This window comes from Triturus cristatus, chromosome 7 (assembly GCF_964204655.1).
Source record: "Triturus cristatus chromosome 7, aTriCri1.1, whole genome shotgun sequence".
Classification (NCBI taxonomy): Eukaryota; Metazoa; Chordata; class Amphibia; order Caudata; family Salamandridae; genus Triturus; species Triturus cristatus.
In genome coordinates this window covers 1,234,706,964-1,234,723,218 of record NC_140590.1, presented here as the reverse complement: position 1 = coordinate 1,234,723,218, position 16,255 = coordinate 1,234,706,964, and the positions used below count along the sequence as shown (strand labels likewise).

General features: G+C 45.1%; 1 protein-coding gene across 1 annotated transcript in view; it reads left to right on the top strand.

The window, feature by feature from the left end:
- LOC146811701 (polyserase-2-like) overlaps positions 1 to 16,255 on the top strand; it is a 1,284,631-nt gene that overhangs the window by 229,874 nt on the left and 1,038,502 nt on the right. Inside the window, exon 3 of the mRNA XM_085615101.1 lies at positions 8,299 to 8,465. Coding sequence (XP_085471227.1) covers positions 8,299 to 8,465 — 167 coding nt within the window. The remainder of the gene's footprint in view (positions 1 to 8,298; positions 8,466 to 16,255) is intronic.

Here is a 16,255-nt window from a genome sequence, read left to right as displayed (position 1 = left end):
ACTTTTATTTTGCAGCCTATATGAGAAGGAAAGGAATGTCCACCTCAAACCAATTTTAAAGAAAATGAACTTTAAGCAGTATCAGGTAGCATTATACTTCCTAAAAACACTCCCTGATCCTTTGGTCTGTTATTCAGTTGCGTCATTTCTATGGGCTTGCATGAGGAAGAGGAAAGGAACAGCGCGTAGATCACTGAGTCTGTAAAACAAAAATACAAGTATCTAGATTGAGTATATGAAATGGTTTTCTCTTTTTAACATTTCGAAATAATTTTAATGTGAATTATTTATATGTGCTTTTATGATCTTTTTATATGATCAAATAAAGATGAATTGATGGATTAATTGAACGCCACTTCAACGTCAACCATCTGGACTTTTCTGGACTTCACTTTGGATACCAAGACTGCAAATGGGAAGACTCCTGCTGCTCCTGATCTCGTCGTCCTGCCAGTCTTCTGCAACGTCTGTGCCCGTGCTCCATACAGGTTCTTTAGAAGGCCTGTGGACATCCAAGACATCTCCCTTGGAGTGAAAGAGTCACTCCCCTGCATCCGCAGGCACTGCAACGCAGATGACCGGTCTGCTGATCCTGGGCTCCCACGTAATCCAAAAGGCTCAGCAACTCCCTCAAAGCCTGCACTGTCTTGGGGTATATTCTCAAGGATCTATCGCCGGGTTATTGGCACTTTATCGCAGCCAAAGTCTCAATAAATTTATCGCCCCATTCACAAGCTGGTGCAGCCCATATCACCAATTTTCCCTGCGATAGCAGTCGCAAAAAACATCGCCACAGATGACTCAGGCAACTCACACTAATGATATGCAGAGCAGGCGTTCTCGTGCAAAAAAGCTGCAACAACACCACTCCACAACATTCTCAATGACCAGCCAGATCGGCGATAAGAACACAAAACATGCAATAAGGCACGTTAGCTGCAGGATTTTAACCCCTGCTCTTACCTGGTGTAAAGTCGGATGGCAACCGGCACCAGACAAGGGAGCCCAGCCCAGAGCCACACATGAAGAACAACAGATGCCCTGGAGCAACTGAACATGCAGCCCGGACGCCCAATAGGGCAACAACACCCACCGCCACCACCCCCAGGACCCCCTCCAGTGCCCGGGGTAGGGCCCCTAACCAGGGGCCCTATCCCGGGCACACTCCCCCCCCCCCCCTTTGGACAAAGAATATTGCACATCAACTCTACGAAATCCTGAACCAAGCTATTCGTCTTAAATCGCACAATCACAACACCTAATATACATGTGTGGTCAGAAAAAGGAGAATCATACATTCATCTTAGAATATCCAAATAATTACAGAATAAACCCAAGACAACAATTCTGAAGAGTCATGGCGGGTCTTCCAGGACATTCTGTAAGTCAAAGACTGCAAGACAAAAATCTAGATAAGAAGGTGTGTCATGCGCTCATCAAAATACAGAGAGTGAGAGCGATAGAGAGAGAGAGAGAGGGAGAGGTCAGGGAGAGAGAGAGATAAAGAGAGAAGGAGAGAGATAGAGAGAGGGAGAGAGAAAGAGAGAGAGAAAGAGAGCGGGAGAGAGGAAGGGAGAGAGAAAGAGAGAAAGAGAGGGAGAGGGAAAGAGAAAGAGAGGGAGAGAGAGAGAGAGAGAGAGAGGGAGAGAGAGAGAGAGAGAGGGAGAGAGAGTGCCGACACTGCGGATCCAGGCCTCACTGCTCACCTGCTGCCACCGGTGTGTCTCCAACCACGTGCCGGTATACACTGCAGTCCCCCAGGTCTCTTATCTGAAACAATTTCCAGAGACATTAATGGCAGAGCCCATACAGTTGCACACGCCATCATAGCTTCCCCGCCCCTGGCACACAGGCTTCTGCACCCCAGCCCCTCCCGCCACCCTGCGGTGATTGCCCGCCCCTGCGCAACCAGGCCTCACTGCTCACCTTTCGCCACCGGCGTGTCTCCAAGAGGGCCCACCACGTGCCGGTGCAAGGTCCAAGCCCGGGGCCTGCGACCATGGCACCCTCCACATCATGCAGCCCCGCACCGCGGGCCATCAGGTCACACACTTGATTCTGGGTCTTGATTTCGCAATGGCAGAGATCACCTCAGTGCACACGGCCTCATCGCAGGCTGCACACCCGCTCAGCTCTTGCGGTGCCACTAACTCTGTGAACCGCGAGGCAACGCCACGTGGCCGTAAGCCCGCACTGCCCGCTGGCTCAGGCCTACACTGCGGTCTAACAGGGCTTACACTAATCCTTACCAATCCGGGCCGCCAGGACGGCGAATCATCGCAGGCTGCACACCCGCTCAGCACTTTAGGTGTCCCTACCGCAGTGCACCAAAATACACCATCCCGTGGCGGTGTGCCTGTGCCTGCCGCAGTGTATCCGGTGCCACCAAGTCTGTGCACTGCAAGCCATGGACCCTTTATGATTGAGTCTCGTGGTGCAGACGCCATCATGTCAACCCCGGCACTAGGCAATGTGAGGTGGCAGGGCCCTAAGCCCTCATACATAAATGATAACCACACGGAGACACCCAGTTAGAGAGTGGAAATGGCGTCCAGCACGTGCACCAGGCCCTTTTTATTGGCAGGGTCACATGTCCTGTGACGGCTGTGCTGGATGGTTGTGGTGTGGGTGTAAACCAGCCATGAGGGAGTGGCTGTGGCATGCTGACAACAATACCTGTGAGCAGCAGATCCCTACAGGGAAGACCTGGGACATGTAGCGTTGTCGTCACCCCCGGTGAGCGTAAGCAGAGTTGGCTGGCATGGCGTATGCCAGTCCAGCATAAGGGTGTGAACAATGACCCCAGGGATCTGGGCATGGTTCCATCCTGGGCTGGACAAGGAAGTAACTAATACGTGTGTCTCCTTTGTAGTGTCGGTGCCACCCGGACCACAACATGAGCAACATGGACGTAAGGGGGAATCACTGACCCTACATTCATCCATACTTCCACACTTGAAAGATCATAGACATGACACATCTGTGTGAACATGAATGTTTATTGCACATTCAGTGGAGTGTTGAAGCTGGAGCAGTACAGGGCCATGCAAACCTCACTTTACATTGTTGGCCCGTGGAGGGCCAGCCAGAGTCCTTCAGCCCTCACCACTTCCTTTGCACCGTGGGCCTTCTTCATTGGTGAGCAGCTTGAGGTCCTCTTGAGACTCCTGTCCCTCCGGCCTGTGGGTCCTCGCGAGGGTCTTCTTTGGCTCCAGTGGGGCCTACTCCGACTTACCTGCTCGCGGTGAGTCACTTGTACCCGGCTGATCCCGACACTGCACCTTTTTCGATGACTACATTGGCTGCCGCTGCCAAGCCTTGTTTGTACCCCTGCCGAACACTGACCCCCCGGCTCTCGACATCCAATGTGGGAAAGCACATGAACGGCTCCTGGTCTTCCACATTGTCGCTGTTCTGCACAGCTGCAACTTCAAGGGCACCGTCAACTCTCCTGCATCTATCAACATTTGAGGACGTCCGTCTCCTGTGCCTCCTGGTCACTCCTGTTTGGCATAGACACTGTCCCCTCTGCTTGCAGGTTCTTCTCATCTTGAATCCACCTTTGAGTTCCTCCGGACTCCTTCCTTTTCTTCTCCAGCTGCACTTTTCCTGAAGTCCTCCATTGTAATCTTCAGCAGTTTCGGACGTCACTTCACATTTATGCATCCGGCTTCCCTGGTGTAGGTATCCTGGTCCCTGGGGTTCCCACTGGTGGGGTGACTCTCCAACCTCCCATCTTCCACAGGGTTTTTTCAGGATCCACTGGGAAGGGTCCTTCTTCTTTAAAACTGCAACCGCAACTTACCCATTGACTTGTGTTGATCCTGCAGTTGTGTTCACGCTCTGCACATGGCCTCCGGGGGTTCCTGAGTACTTACCTTGGGATCCGTGGATCCCCAATACTTCTACGTCTTCTGGGTCCAGTCTTGACCTAGGTCGTGGTTTGCATCCCACTGTGTATTTGTGCTACTTACCTGTCTATTATCATATTATTATGTGTATTGAGAATATATCTCTGGGTAGGAGATATTGCAATGTGTTAGTGAGTGTTTGTAATAAAATACATACTTTTATAACCACACTCTGTGATTCTTTTTCAATAAACCTTGTCCATAAAATTAGGTACTGGTAAAACAAGCTGCTTTACACTCCTTCTGGACTAAGCCTGAAGGCTCCACTTAGAGAGCTTTCTATGGTTGTCTAAAACCTCTAAAATCACCATAAGGGTTGCTTGGATTAGTGCAGGGTTCTACACTTACACAAGTGAGCATCACATACCAAGCCAGCCTCTCGCAGTGTTGTTCCCCTTCAGGGCCCTAGTTGTATAAACAAACCAATGTCAGTCAACTTCATGGCGCAGTGCTTCTGACGTGGAAAGCCATTAAAAGTACTGATGTCAGCGCTCCGAGGTAGTGCCTATATAAATGAAGCAGAAGTCACAATGACGGAGACGCTGCCGGTGACGTCACGTGGAGTCAACTGATGCCATCTATGAGAGCGCAGGGGTACTGCTCAAGAAAAATCTTCCTGATCCAATCTTACACCTGTTAATTTCACAGGTAAGAAATCTGTGGCTAGATCATGTCTCTACCAGATAAGGCATTACCGAAGGTAAGTAACTTGTCTATTATTGTACAAGTTCTATATAGACTAGACTAATGCAACAGTTTATGTCAAAACCTGCCAAAACAATCCTTGAACAAACTTCAAGTTTTCCTGCACTCTGTAGCTCGCATGCTGATGAAGGTCTCGAAACATGGCTTGGCCTCCATAGCTATTAGTAAACTGCATTGGCTGACTGTAAGAAAACGTATAACCTTTAAGGAACTCTGTACAGCCTATAAAGCAATCCATGGCCTTGACCTTGCTTATCTTAAAGACAAATTCAGATGGTACCTCCCGGGCAAGATCCTTCACTCCAGTTCAGTAAGAGATTTGGTAGTGCCCACCCACAGATTGGCGAGTTAGGGAGGCAGGAACCTCGTCAGCTGTACAGCCCAAAATGTAACCGCTTGCCTCTGGAGTTGAAATTGGCTCCTTTCCTTATATAAGTTCAGAAAAGTTTTAAAACCCTGTTATTTAAGCACGATTAGCGTCCTTCGTTTTCCCCCCTATCATTTACCCTTTCTGCACAGTGCCAAGATGCATCCGGGTACAAATAATAAAATTAAATAAAATCAAGATGGAGCAACTTGTTTTTCTAAAAGGTTCTATGTAATACTGTTAGGTATGACTGCAAGAAAATGTTTCCTGGGATGTTTTAGAACGCAGGGTAGGCAGGTGTGTCAGTGTACACCTAAGGATTGTAGGAAGCTGGCTCTTTAAATAGTATACCAAACGAGGTATGCAGTGTGAAGAGTCCATGTATCCATTTTGAGTGGACAGGGTCTTACTCTAGCAATCCCAAGGTGCTCTATCTAGGGTATTGTGGTCAAGCAGCCTAAGGCTTATCATAGAGGAGTGTTAGACACTTGTTGCGCACACAGAGTCAATAAATGATGCAACACTCAAAAAGAAGATCTACATTCATTTATAAAAGTAACTTGTGTTCTTATATTTTGAAACCAAGAACTTTGAAGAAGTAGTAAGCACTTTTCGTAGTAGATTTTTTACAGTTTTAGTAATGTTAACCAACAGTGCGTTTCTAAGTATAATGCTTTCCTATGGGAGATAGAACCGTCACTGCATATGTATACTCGCAATACTTTTCCGTGGGACCCCATTCGGTCATGAGTTGGTAGTGGGACAAAGACCAAAGTTTTACCATTAGAGCGGTCTTATCTACCCTGGTGAGTCCAGGTACAGAGGTGCTGGATGGGTTGGTAGCCTTGCTCAAAAAGTGGAAGAATGGAATGGGGGTCACTTGGAAATAGGTTGCAAAGGGGGACTTGGGAACAATTCCGGGAGCTCCCAATGGGGGACTTAGATTGTGAGGGTTTTGGGAGCATGGGGGAACAGTCGGTTTCCTTAGGCTTGGCCGGGCAGCTCGGGTGCAGAGTGTGTGTAGTTGGCTGGCTCTCATGCATTAGGGCGCTCACTGTTGTCATCAGGACCTACAAGGGGGACAAAAACAGGACAGTTGGGCCACTCTAAGTGCTAGACTCTGTGGTGCTGATGTCCCTCATTGACTGGTCATCAGTGAAGTCGTTGGAGTCTGGACTTGACTTTCAACAAGCTTTGGTCGTGGCAAGAGTTTGGTACCCTGGGTATTGATGCAGAAGGGTTTGTGGAGCTCCTGGCATCTTCAGGCTTGGTAGGAAGATGGATATCACCTTCTTGAGTGTGCTGACCTTCTCCAGGGTGACTACTTCTTGGTGGCCCCAGTGGACAGTAGCTTCTTTAAACTGGACGTCGTGGTCGGTACCTGCAGGCTACAGGGAAGTAGCTCCTCTACTCCAAGGTAGATGCTGACTGCTTGGCAAAATGTTGGCATCCTTCTGGGGCTTGTGGAGGATGCACAGCTGCAGGACGAGTCATGTCTTTGCAATTGCTGAGTTTTTGTGCGGCAGACAGGGTTTAGCTCCAAAAGTCCAAAGCAGTCTTCAGTTCTTGCGGGGATCGGCTCTTCGTGTCCTTGTCTTCATAGTTGGTGGAATCTGAAGTTCTGGATTCAGGGTGCCACCTAAATACTACATTTAGGGGCATTAGGGAAGTGAAGAGTAGTAGCCAATGTGCTACCTACCCTTGTGGTCACTATGTCCCCTCTATGTCTACTTCCTTTGGAAAGTGGGCATCATCCTGTTCCAGTTTCCTAAAGTCTGCGGTCTCCAAGATGACTGAATCTTCCTTCAGTAGGGCACATCAGGCAGCTCACCTTAGTGGAGTGTCTAACGTGGGTGCGGCTCGACGCATACTCACATACTAATTTCCCACTTGTCCTGGTGCCAAATGGTCTCTGGGCAGTGGTGGTATCTCCCAAGTCTGGGGGATGCCAGGGTTGCATAACAAAGGTGGAAGAGGTCTTTGAAGCCTCAAGCTTTGGTATGCTGCTTGCTAGCCATCCTGTTTGGAGGAGGTGTAAACACCTCTTGTCAAAGAAGACATTGTTCCTGAACTCTGAGAGCAGAGATCTCACCTCCTTGGGGGTCAGAAGTGTGTCTGTGGTGGCAGGCTGAACTGTACCAGTCAACCAACACACTAGTGGGCTGGTAAGTTTCAGCGGGTACATCTAAGGTACCCTCTGGGTGCATGTATTAATAAATCCATCACTGGAACCAGTGTCGGTTTATTAATACAATATGTTTGATACCAAACATCCTTGGTTTCAGTGAACCCATCATGTAGCTGGAGAACTCATATTTACCAGTGTCCAGTACATATACTCAGTTCACTTGCAATGTCTAAGAATCGACTTATACATAACAGGGGCATATCTGCTTCTGCAGCTCTATCTGTACATGTAATATAATGCACCTGCCTTAGGACTGTAAAGCCTGCTATAGGGTTGGCTAACATATATTGCATGCAGTGCGTGCATGCATAGCACACAGGGGGTGTGCCTTGTTGTGTTTTCACTTTTGTATGCACCATGTCACACAGCCTTCAATGGCAATTTACATCAGTGTGGTGAGGGGTCTCTTGTGGTGGCATAGTACATTCTGCTGCCCTTAGGGACCTTCTTTAGTACCCATGCCCTGGTTACCAGGGGTACCATCTACTAGGGACTTACAGGGGTTCTAAACGTATTGCCAATTGTGTAACAGTTGTACAGTTTTAGGGAGAGAGATCTGGCACTGGGGACCTGGTTAGCAGAAACCCAGTGGTCTTCAGTCAAAATTGAATAAATTACCGGGCAAAAAAGTGGAGGTGACCATGTCAAATAGGGGCACTTTCCCATTGGGATAAAACATTCTACAACTTAGGTCGCCACCGCAGTTCAGATTCTTTTGTGTTCCTTGAGTTTATGCCTGGGGCGACATCCATCCCTGCTGCTGACTCCTTTTCTTATACTTGGCTGGGTAGGACCTTCAGTTCCTGCCATTCTGCCATACTGATATTGAGACATCCGATAAGGGATTGCATATGGGCTTGAAGGCCTGGGCAAGGGCAGAGCTCACAGCAGTAAAGTACTTTATATTGTGTCTCTCCCCCTACCTGATATCCCCTAATCCCTGCCACACATTTTGTTCTCATGCTTGTTCATATATAGAGAGTTTTCTCACTCATAGACATAGAGTTTTGTCTACATTTTGATTTGCTGGGTGCTTTTTTGCGATTAACAGTACTAGGTGAAAGTACGGCTAAAGGCCTATTCAGCCGTAAAGCAGAATAGAACATTAATTAATTTTCTCTCCCCAGCCAGCCTTCCTTATCCACGAACACTGCAGAAGGTGGAAATGGAGCTAATAAAATGGAACAAATGTAACTGTATCTTCAACCTGCACAACATATCGGGTCTGACTAACATTATTCAACCAGGGATGATTTGCGCTGGTTCCCAGGATGGTGAACGAGGAATATGCTATGTGAGTATTGAAGGTCAGTGATAGGTTACTGGAGGTGTAGGAAGTACACAACTGGAATTTTCAGCTGTTGAGATTCTCACTTCTTGGCAATGTAAATAATGGAACTGTTGTTTTGCTGCCCCATGTCTATACTTGAGAAATCTACAAGACCTGTCCTAATCTGAGCTTTTTCTGTACGCTTGACTCCCTCTCTACTCTCAAGTCCTAATCCATGTATCAAGATTTGCTGAAGTATGAAACGATATTGTAAATCTTGACACTGGAAGGTCAGTATACATTTGAGTTCTCAGGTATGAAACAATCGCAGCATGCCCTGAGGGTCAGACTTTGGGAGTTCAGATGCTGAGACTTGATGAGAGCGATTAACAGTTTCCAAGAATGAACTTATCCTATGAAACCTTTGACTCAGGGTAAGAACTTCAGTGATGTCAGACAAGGGTGACAGCAAATCCTTAAAGTTCCATGTGGGTGTGCTTCTGCATTATGCTAAGGAGGATCGTTTTAGCCATCTCACAAACAGTCCACTAAACGCCCCTGACACTCATTTATGAGGCCCCTTGTGCCCCCTGGATGTAACGTTTTGTGACGTTCCGTGGCGCAGGAGCTTGCACGATATTTATCAGGCAGCACTAAGCCACTTTTTTTGGCTCAATGCTGCCTGATAACTATCGTTCCCTTTAATGGGGTTTTCTGCATTTAAAGGGTGTGCAATGAGTGTTGCTGGGGGCGTTCCCATCATCATCCGTGGCTTTTTGACACTTCTTCAAATGTATGCGAAATCGTAAATCTGAAAGCATTTCAGGGAAAATAGGAGGAAGAAGCAAAAGGTTTGGGGAAAACCCTGCAAAAAGGGCCATTTCCAACAGGGACGCTCCAGTACCATAAGATTCCTTTTTGAGGAGTTCAGGGAAGAGGTCTGCCCTCATATAGAGCTGGATACCAACAATACAGGTATGCCTCATACACCTCCTCTACACAGCCTTATCAACCGCAATACACTCTCCGGCAATCTCAGTCTACAGCTTATTCCAGATCAGAGCAAGTGCAGGACGAAAGGGTAAGGATTCCACACGTCAACATAGACAACTTTCAGGTTCCGGCTCCCTTTCTACATTCAGGCACGTGTGGGGCGCAGAGTCTCTTTATACATTCAAACCTGGCGAAAGATAACAACTGATCAATGAGTGCTCAACATTGTTCAGTTTGGCCACATGCTAAAATGTATTCAAATTCCACCATCCACTCCGCCTCACTTACAAGTGGCAAAGCATCTACACCTCCTGCGCCTAGAAGCCCGGTTGATGCTCCAGAAAGAGGCAATAGAACCAGTTACGACATCCCAGAGAGGGAAAGGGTTCTACTCCCGTTTCTTTTTGGTAAGGAAGGCTTTCAGAAAGTGGCGGCCTATCCTAGACTTGAGGACTCGCAACCCCTATCTCAAGAAGCAGTCCTTCCGTATGGTCTCCTTTCAAGACATACTACTGCTTCTAAATTCAGGAGATTTCATGACCACTCTAGACTTACAGAACACTTATTTCCATATTCCCTTTCACTCATCGCACAGGAAGTATCTTCACTTCACTGTAGCCAGGAGCCACTATCAATTCAAGGCTCTGCCATTCGGCCTAAGATCGGCGCCAAGGATATTCACAAAGTGTCTGGCCCCGGTAGTGGCTTTCCTCAGAGGGCAGCATCACCAGGTGTTTCCTTACTTGGACAATTGGTTGATAAAAGCTCCGTCCATTGTGGCAGCCTGGGCTTCCACGACAGTTTGCACAAGTCTAGGGCTTACCTTAAACAACGACAAATCAAACCTACACCCCTCCAAAAGCACTACTTTCCTGGGAGCCATATTGAACACGTCTCTGAACAAAGCCTTCCCATCGCTAGAAAGACAGACCAAACTGATGTCTATGACTCAACGCTTCCTAAGAAAAAAGTCACTTTCAGTTTGGCGTTACAAGTTTCTCCTGGGGTGAATGTCATCCTGCATTCCCCTGATTCCATTTAGCCATTTGCGGATGCATCCCCTTCAGGAACAACTAGACTTACAATGGCACCAGGTAAACTGTTCTTTTGAGAGTATCATCAAAGTAACTCCGCTTATGCCCCAAGCCATCTCTTGGTGGAACCAGCAGAATTTTTTTTAAAAGGTCTGTCTTTTCTGGCATCCCCTGCTCTGCGAGTAATAACCATAGATGCATCTCTGTAGGGATGGGGAGCGTTCCTGCAAAACCTTCAAATCAGTGGTCGTTGGCAGCAACATTATCGCCTTCTCCACATCAGTTTGCTGGAATTAAGAGCAATTCATTTAGCCCCGCAAGCGTTCCTTCCAAGGATAAGAAACTCATTACTTCTCTTCAGGACAGACAATACAATGGTGATGCCTTATGTCAACAAGCAAGGGGGCACAAGGTCCCTTCTGTTTTCACTGGAAGCTGAATGCATTTGGCAGTGGGCGATCCAGAATGGGGTTTCGCTAAGAGCAGGACTTCTTCCAGAGAATCTCAGTGTGACAGCGGATACTCTCAGCAGGCTCAAGTCTGCATGCCACGAATGGGAACTGCACCAGGAAACACTGGACACCCCTTTTCAGCTCTGGGGTAAGCCATCTATAGACCTATTTGTGATGCCAGAAAACAGGAAATGCCGGTACTTCTCAAGTTGACATCACCATTCGGGATCTTGGGTGAATATGTTTTTGATTGCATGGTCAGGCACCTTGCCTACGCTTTTCATCCGATTTACCTTCTGCCAAGGATTCTCATGAAGGTGAAGGCACAGCCCTGCAGGATGATCCTCATAGCCCCATCTTGCCACACAAGTATTGGTACACATAACACTTTCCTCTCTCTGAGAGACAGATGTTTCTCTTGGATCCTATCCCATCGCTACTGACGATGTACCAGGGTCAAGTGCTACATCCGGATCCCAAATCGCTTCGTTTAGCGGCATGGCTCCTGAACACAGAGTTCGATCATCAGAACCAGTCCACTGACATTCTTTCTCACACCTGGGCACGTAGCACTAACAAAACATATCAGACGAAATGGACGAGGTTTTGGCTCTGGTGCCAGAAATCGGGCATTCATCCCTTCTCTTCTTCAGCTCATGAGATTCTTCTATACAATCTTTCATTGGTGAAAGCTGGGCCAGCTCATTCATTTATTAAGGTTCATCTTGTGGCTATTTCACGTTTTAGAAGAACCTCTTCAGACCCCTCTTTATGGTCATTGAGAATCATCAAATAATTCATGAGATACTTTTTAGCGTCTTTCCTCTGGTAAAGCCTCCTCCACCACTCTGGCACCTTAATGTGGTCCTTTCTCAACTCATGAAGGATCCTTATGAACCTATCCACAAGGTGGAGATGACATTTCTGTAATGGAAATTGGTGCTACTTCTGGCTTTGACTTCTGCTAGAAGGGTTGGTGAAATGCAGGCTCTCACTATCCAGGAGCCGTTTTTTCAATTCAAGGATGACAGAGTGATATTACATACCAACCCTAAGTTTATCCCTAAAGTTCCATTGGACTTTCATTTAAACTAATCACTGGTTCTAAAAACCATTGTTCTGCAACCTACAACACCAGCGGAGAGAGCCTGTCATTCTCTAGATATTCAACGCTCCACAGAACTAAAGCCTTCCGAACGTAACCCCAACTCTTTGTGGCCTATAGTGCTCCTCGTAAGGGCTAGCCACTCTCCAAATGACGCATTGTATGTTAGATTTCGAGTACCATCCAATACTGTCATCAGGCAGCTGGAAAGCCCCTCCAAGGGAGAGTCTGTGGAAATTCTATTGGAGCGGTCTCTGCCTCGACAGCCCTGTTTGTTGGGGTACCTATCAAGGAGATCTGCAGGGGGCGACCTGGAAGAGTATTCACACCTTGGATTCTTCGGATCGCAGTGACACTGCAGTAAGCCAAGTGGTCCTGCGGAACCTCTTTCAATGACAGTGAGCTTTCTTTCTCATCCCTCCTTCCTTTACTTTCTAGCAACCTCGCACATTCTTTTATATCATTTTTCATACTCTATTCTTTCCTTTTCTCATCTCCACTGTATGTGTATTTTGATTATATTGTAATTTTTATATTTATTTGCAAATATACATATGTGTGTGTGTGTATATATATATATATACATATATATATATATATATTCAACCACTCCCGACTCCTACTAAAGAAATCGGACTCCGACACAGGGCTGAGCTTCACCATCCAGCTCTTAGTTTATTTCATCCGCTTGACGCGTTTCAGCACACCTGCCTTGTTCACAATGGAAAGTCTCATAAAAACAGCATTTTTAAACAGAGGTTCGAAGGTCACATGATAGTTTGTCGAATAGATATGGTAGACAGACTGCTCAATTGTAAACATCAACATTGAAATTTCTGGGACCAACTCATTAATCCAGTAGTTCAACATCACTACCAGACCACTATATATAATATTGTAATATTCATATTAAAGATGCTAAAACTTAATTAAAATGTATACCATAATTTCCGAAGATAAAGTATTCTGGAAAATACATTTTTCACCATTAAATCACAGGTAATATATGTGTATATAAAGTGCTAATGCAAAACATATTTTTCTTATACTTTCATATATAGTAAAAAGGCACACTAAACATTCCCTTGATTATTTTTCAACAGTACAAATTAATATTGTCTAATAACTTAATAACACATTTCATTGTTCCTTTTGCCACACCCTCATGTTACTTTGCTTATAGATAATTGTTCATTGGCCTTCTTCCTTCCTCTGAGTTTTAAAATCCATATTCAGCTAAGAATTAAAATTAAATATATATATTGGTACTCTTTTTCTTTCAATTTCAAGAAAAAGAATGCCAATAAATTGCAGAGTTCACCACCGCACGTCAGCACCCGCTCGAGAGTGCTTCACACTAAGGTGTAAAGTGAGCGAGAATATATATATATATATATATATATATTTTTCTCAGAAGTGGTTCGGAAAGGCGGCGCTGCGTAAAGGTGCGTGGTCCTCGCGGTTCGAACCGAAACCGCTAATGAATGCCGAAAATCTTCTCCTTGGGAGAAATCAGGGTCGCACTCCAGTTTGCTCAGTTAGTCGAGATTTTTATTCCAATATTTCATCAGTAATCTTGCCAGACACACAGGTCTCCAAACCAACGCGTTTCGGTATTCTCACAATACCTTGGTCACGGTCGATTGTAACGTGATTACATGATTAGTTTTATAAAGTAAAAAAACCATCAAGGAAATGCTAGTTACCTCATTTCCTGTTCCCATCAGGACTTACTCCATTGATTTATGGGAGTTGTAGTCCGATGATTTATATATTTGAACAATTTTATCCATAAAGTTAAAGGAAAAACATTGAAACAATGTCAAATCAAACTATTTCAAAACCGGGATAAGGTAATGGGAAACAGATCAATTCAAACATTATCAGGTCGACTTTCACATGTGTCCATGATGCGAACTATATTAGTTCATCTAAACCCGCAACATCGTGATTATTTACAATGAATGCTTGTTCTCGAGTTTTGTGGGTGTCTTTTTTGTTGCTCATTTGCTCTCCTCCAGTGGAGTGTCTCACATTTTACAAACGTGAGCAGAGGGTATTCAATGTTTTTTTTCCAATTATTCTGTTGTTGTGCGGTTTAGTGATTAAATGTGTATATAAAGTTCTTCCGACTGATTCAATCCATTTGGTGCCAGAGTCCTGAAATTCAGGATGTGGCGTGATTCCCGTTGGCGTAGCATTTTCTCTCTGTTGCCACCGCGTGTCAAGGTAGGGATGGATTCTATCCCATGAAATTTCAACAGTTTCCAATTGCCATTGTGATACATGTCCATGTGTTTTGCCACTGCGTTGTTTTTGTCTCTGTTTTTGGTTGCGCGAACATGTTCTAGTATTCTCTTTTTTAGTTCGCAAATGGTGCTCCCCACATATTTTAGCTTGCATGGACATTCAATGATGTAGATGGTGTATTGGCTTTTACAAGATATTAAGTTTCGTATGTGCCAGACTTTTCCACTGGCCATTGAAATTTCTGAGATAGGTTGTGCAATTTGGCATACCTTGCAGTTGTGGCATTTAATGAATCCTTTGGTTTTAGGCCAAGTTTCCTTTGGTTGTTTGATTTGTAGGTGACTGTGTATAAGTCGATCCTTCAAATTAGTTGCTCTACGAAATGTTATTGTGGCTTGGGATCCCATTTTTTCACCAATTGTACCATCCATTTGTAAGATTTTCCAATTTTTTTGTATGATTTTGGCCACTTCTCTTGATTCCAAAGAGAAGTCCATGATTAGTCGGATGGGGTCTGAGTCAGATGGTTCTTGCAGATCTTTTTGTTTGAGGCATTCATTTCTGGTAGTTTTGTTGGCTTTGGACCAGCATCGGTTTACGATTTTGGTGTTGTATTTTCTGGCTTTGAATCTTTGAAATGTCCCAGCGCTGTGTTTTTTCCACTCGGATTCTTCGCTACAAATTCTTCTTAAGCGTAAGAATTCACCATAAGTTATACTTGATATTAGGGCGGGTTGATGGAAGCTTGTTGCTTCTAAAGTCGCATTGGTGGCTGTTATTTTACGATGAAGTGTGGTTTCCAGATGACCATTTTTCACATAAATTTCAGTGTCAAGGAAGGTCGTTTTTTCTTGACTGATTGTGTAGGTGAATTTCAAACCCTTTGTGCTATTGTTGAGTATAGAAAAGTACTCTTCAAATTCATCTGTTTGTCCATTCCAAATAATGAATAGGTCATCAATAAAGCGAGTCCAGCTCACTATATGGTCGGTGTATTTCTCATTCAATTTGTTCCATGCGACTGTTTCCTCCCACCAGCCCATTGTTAAACAGGCGTAGCTGGGACTAAATGAGAAACCCATGGCCGCCCCATTCTTTTGTCGGAAAAGGTCCTCACCGAACAAAAAGATGTTACATGTTAGGCATGTGTTGATCATGTCCAACAGCATATCGTTGTGATGTTTATAGTGTATGTTTCTGTCTTGTAGGAAGAAGTTGATGGCATTTAGGCCCAATGTGTTGTCGATGTTGGTGTACAAGCCAACTACATCCATTGTAATTAGATGATATGTACTTTGCCATTTGATTGTTTCAAGAATTTTTAGCAGATCTGTAGTGTCCTTTATGAATGAACGTAATTTGGTTACATATGGGATCAAAAAGAAATCAATGTAATTTGAGATGGGTTCTAATAAGGAACCTTTGGCTGATAAGATTGGTCTCCCCGGCGGGTTTGTTCGATGTTTGTGAATTTTCGGGAGAAAATACATTGTTGCCAGTTTCGGGAAATCAACCTTAAGGTACTTGCTTTCCTCCTCATTGATCAGGTTTTGTGTAAACCAGGTTCTTAATTGTTTATCCATGTTCAATTTGTAAGTTGGTGTGGGATTTGTCTGTAGTTTTTCATAATAGGTGGTATCCAACAGTTGTCTCATGGCCTCAGTGATATAAAGGGTTTTGTCCCATATCACGATGTTACCACCTTTGTCGGCCATCTTAATTTCAAAATCTTGATCTTTGGCTAGTTTCTCGAGCGCTTCTCTTTCATGCTTGGTAAGGTTGTCTTTGTATTGTTTTTTCTTCATTTTGTAGAGGTCATGGACAACTGCTTCCTGAAAGAGGTCGATTTTGTTGCCGGGCGGTAGTTGTGGGTAAAATTTTGATTTCGGATGTTTTTTGCTTAAGCCTGCTCCCAATTGTGGGCATGCTGTTTCTAAAGATATTTCCTCCCCTTGTTCTGCGTTCAGATTCAATAGTGTG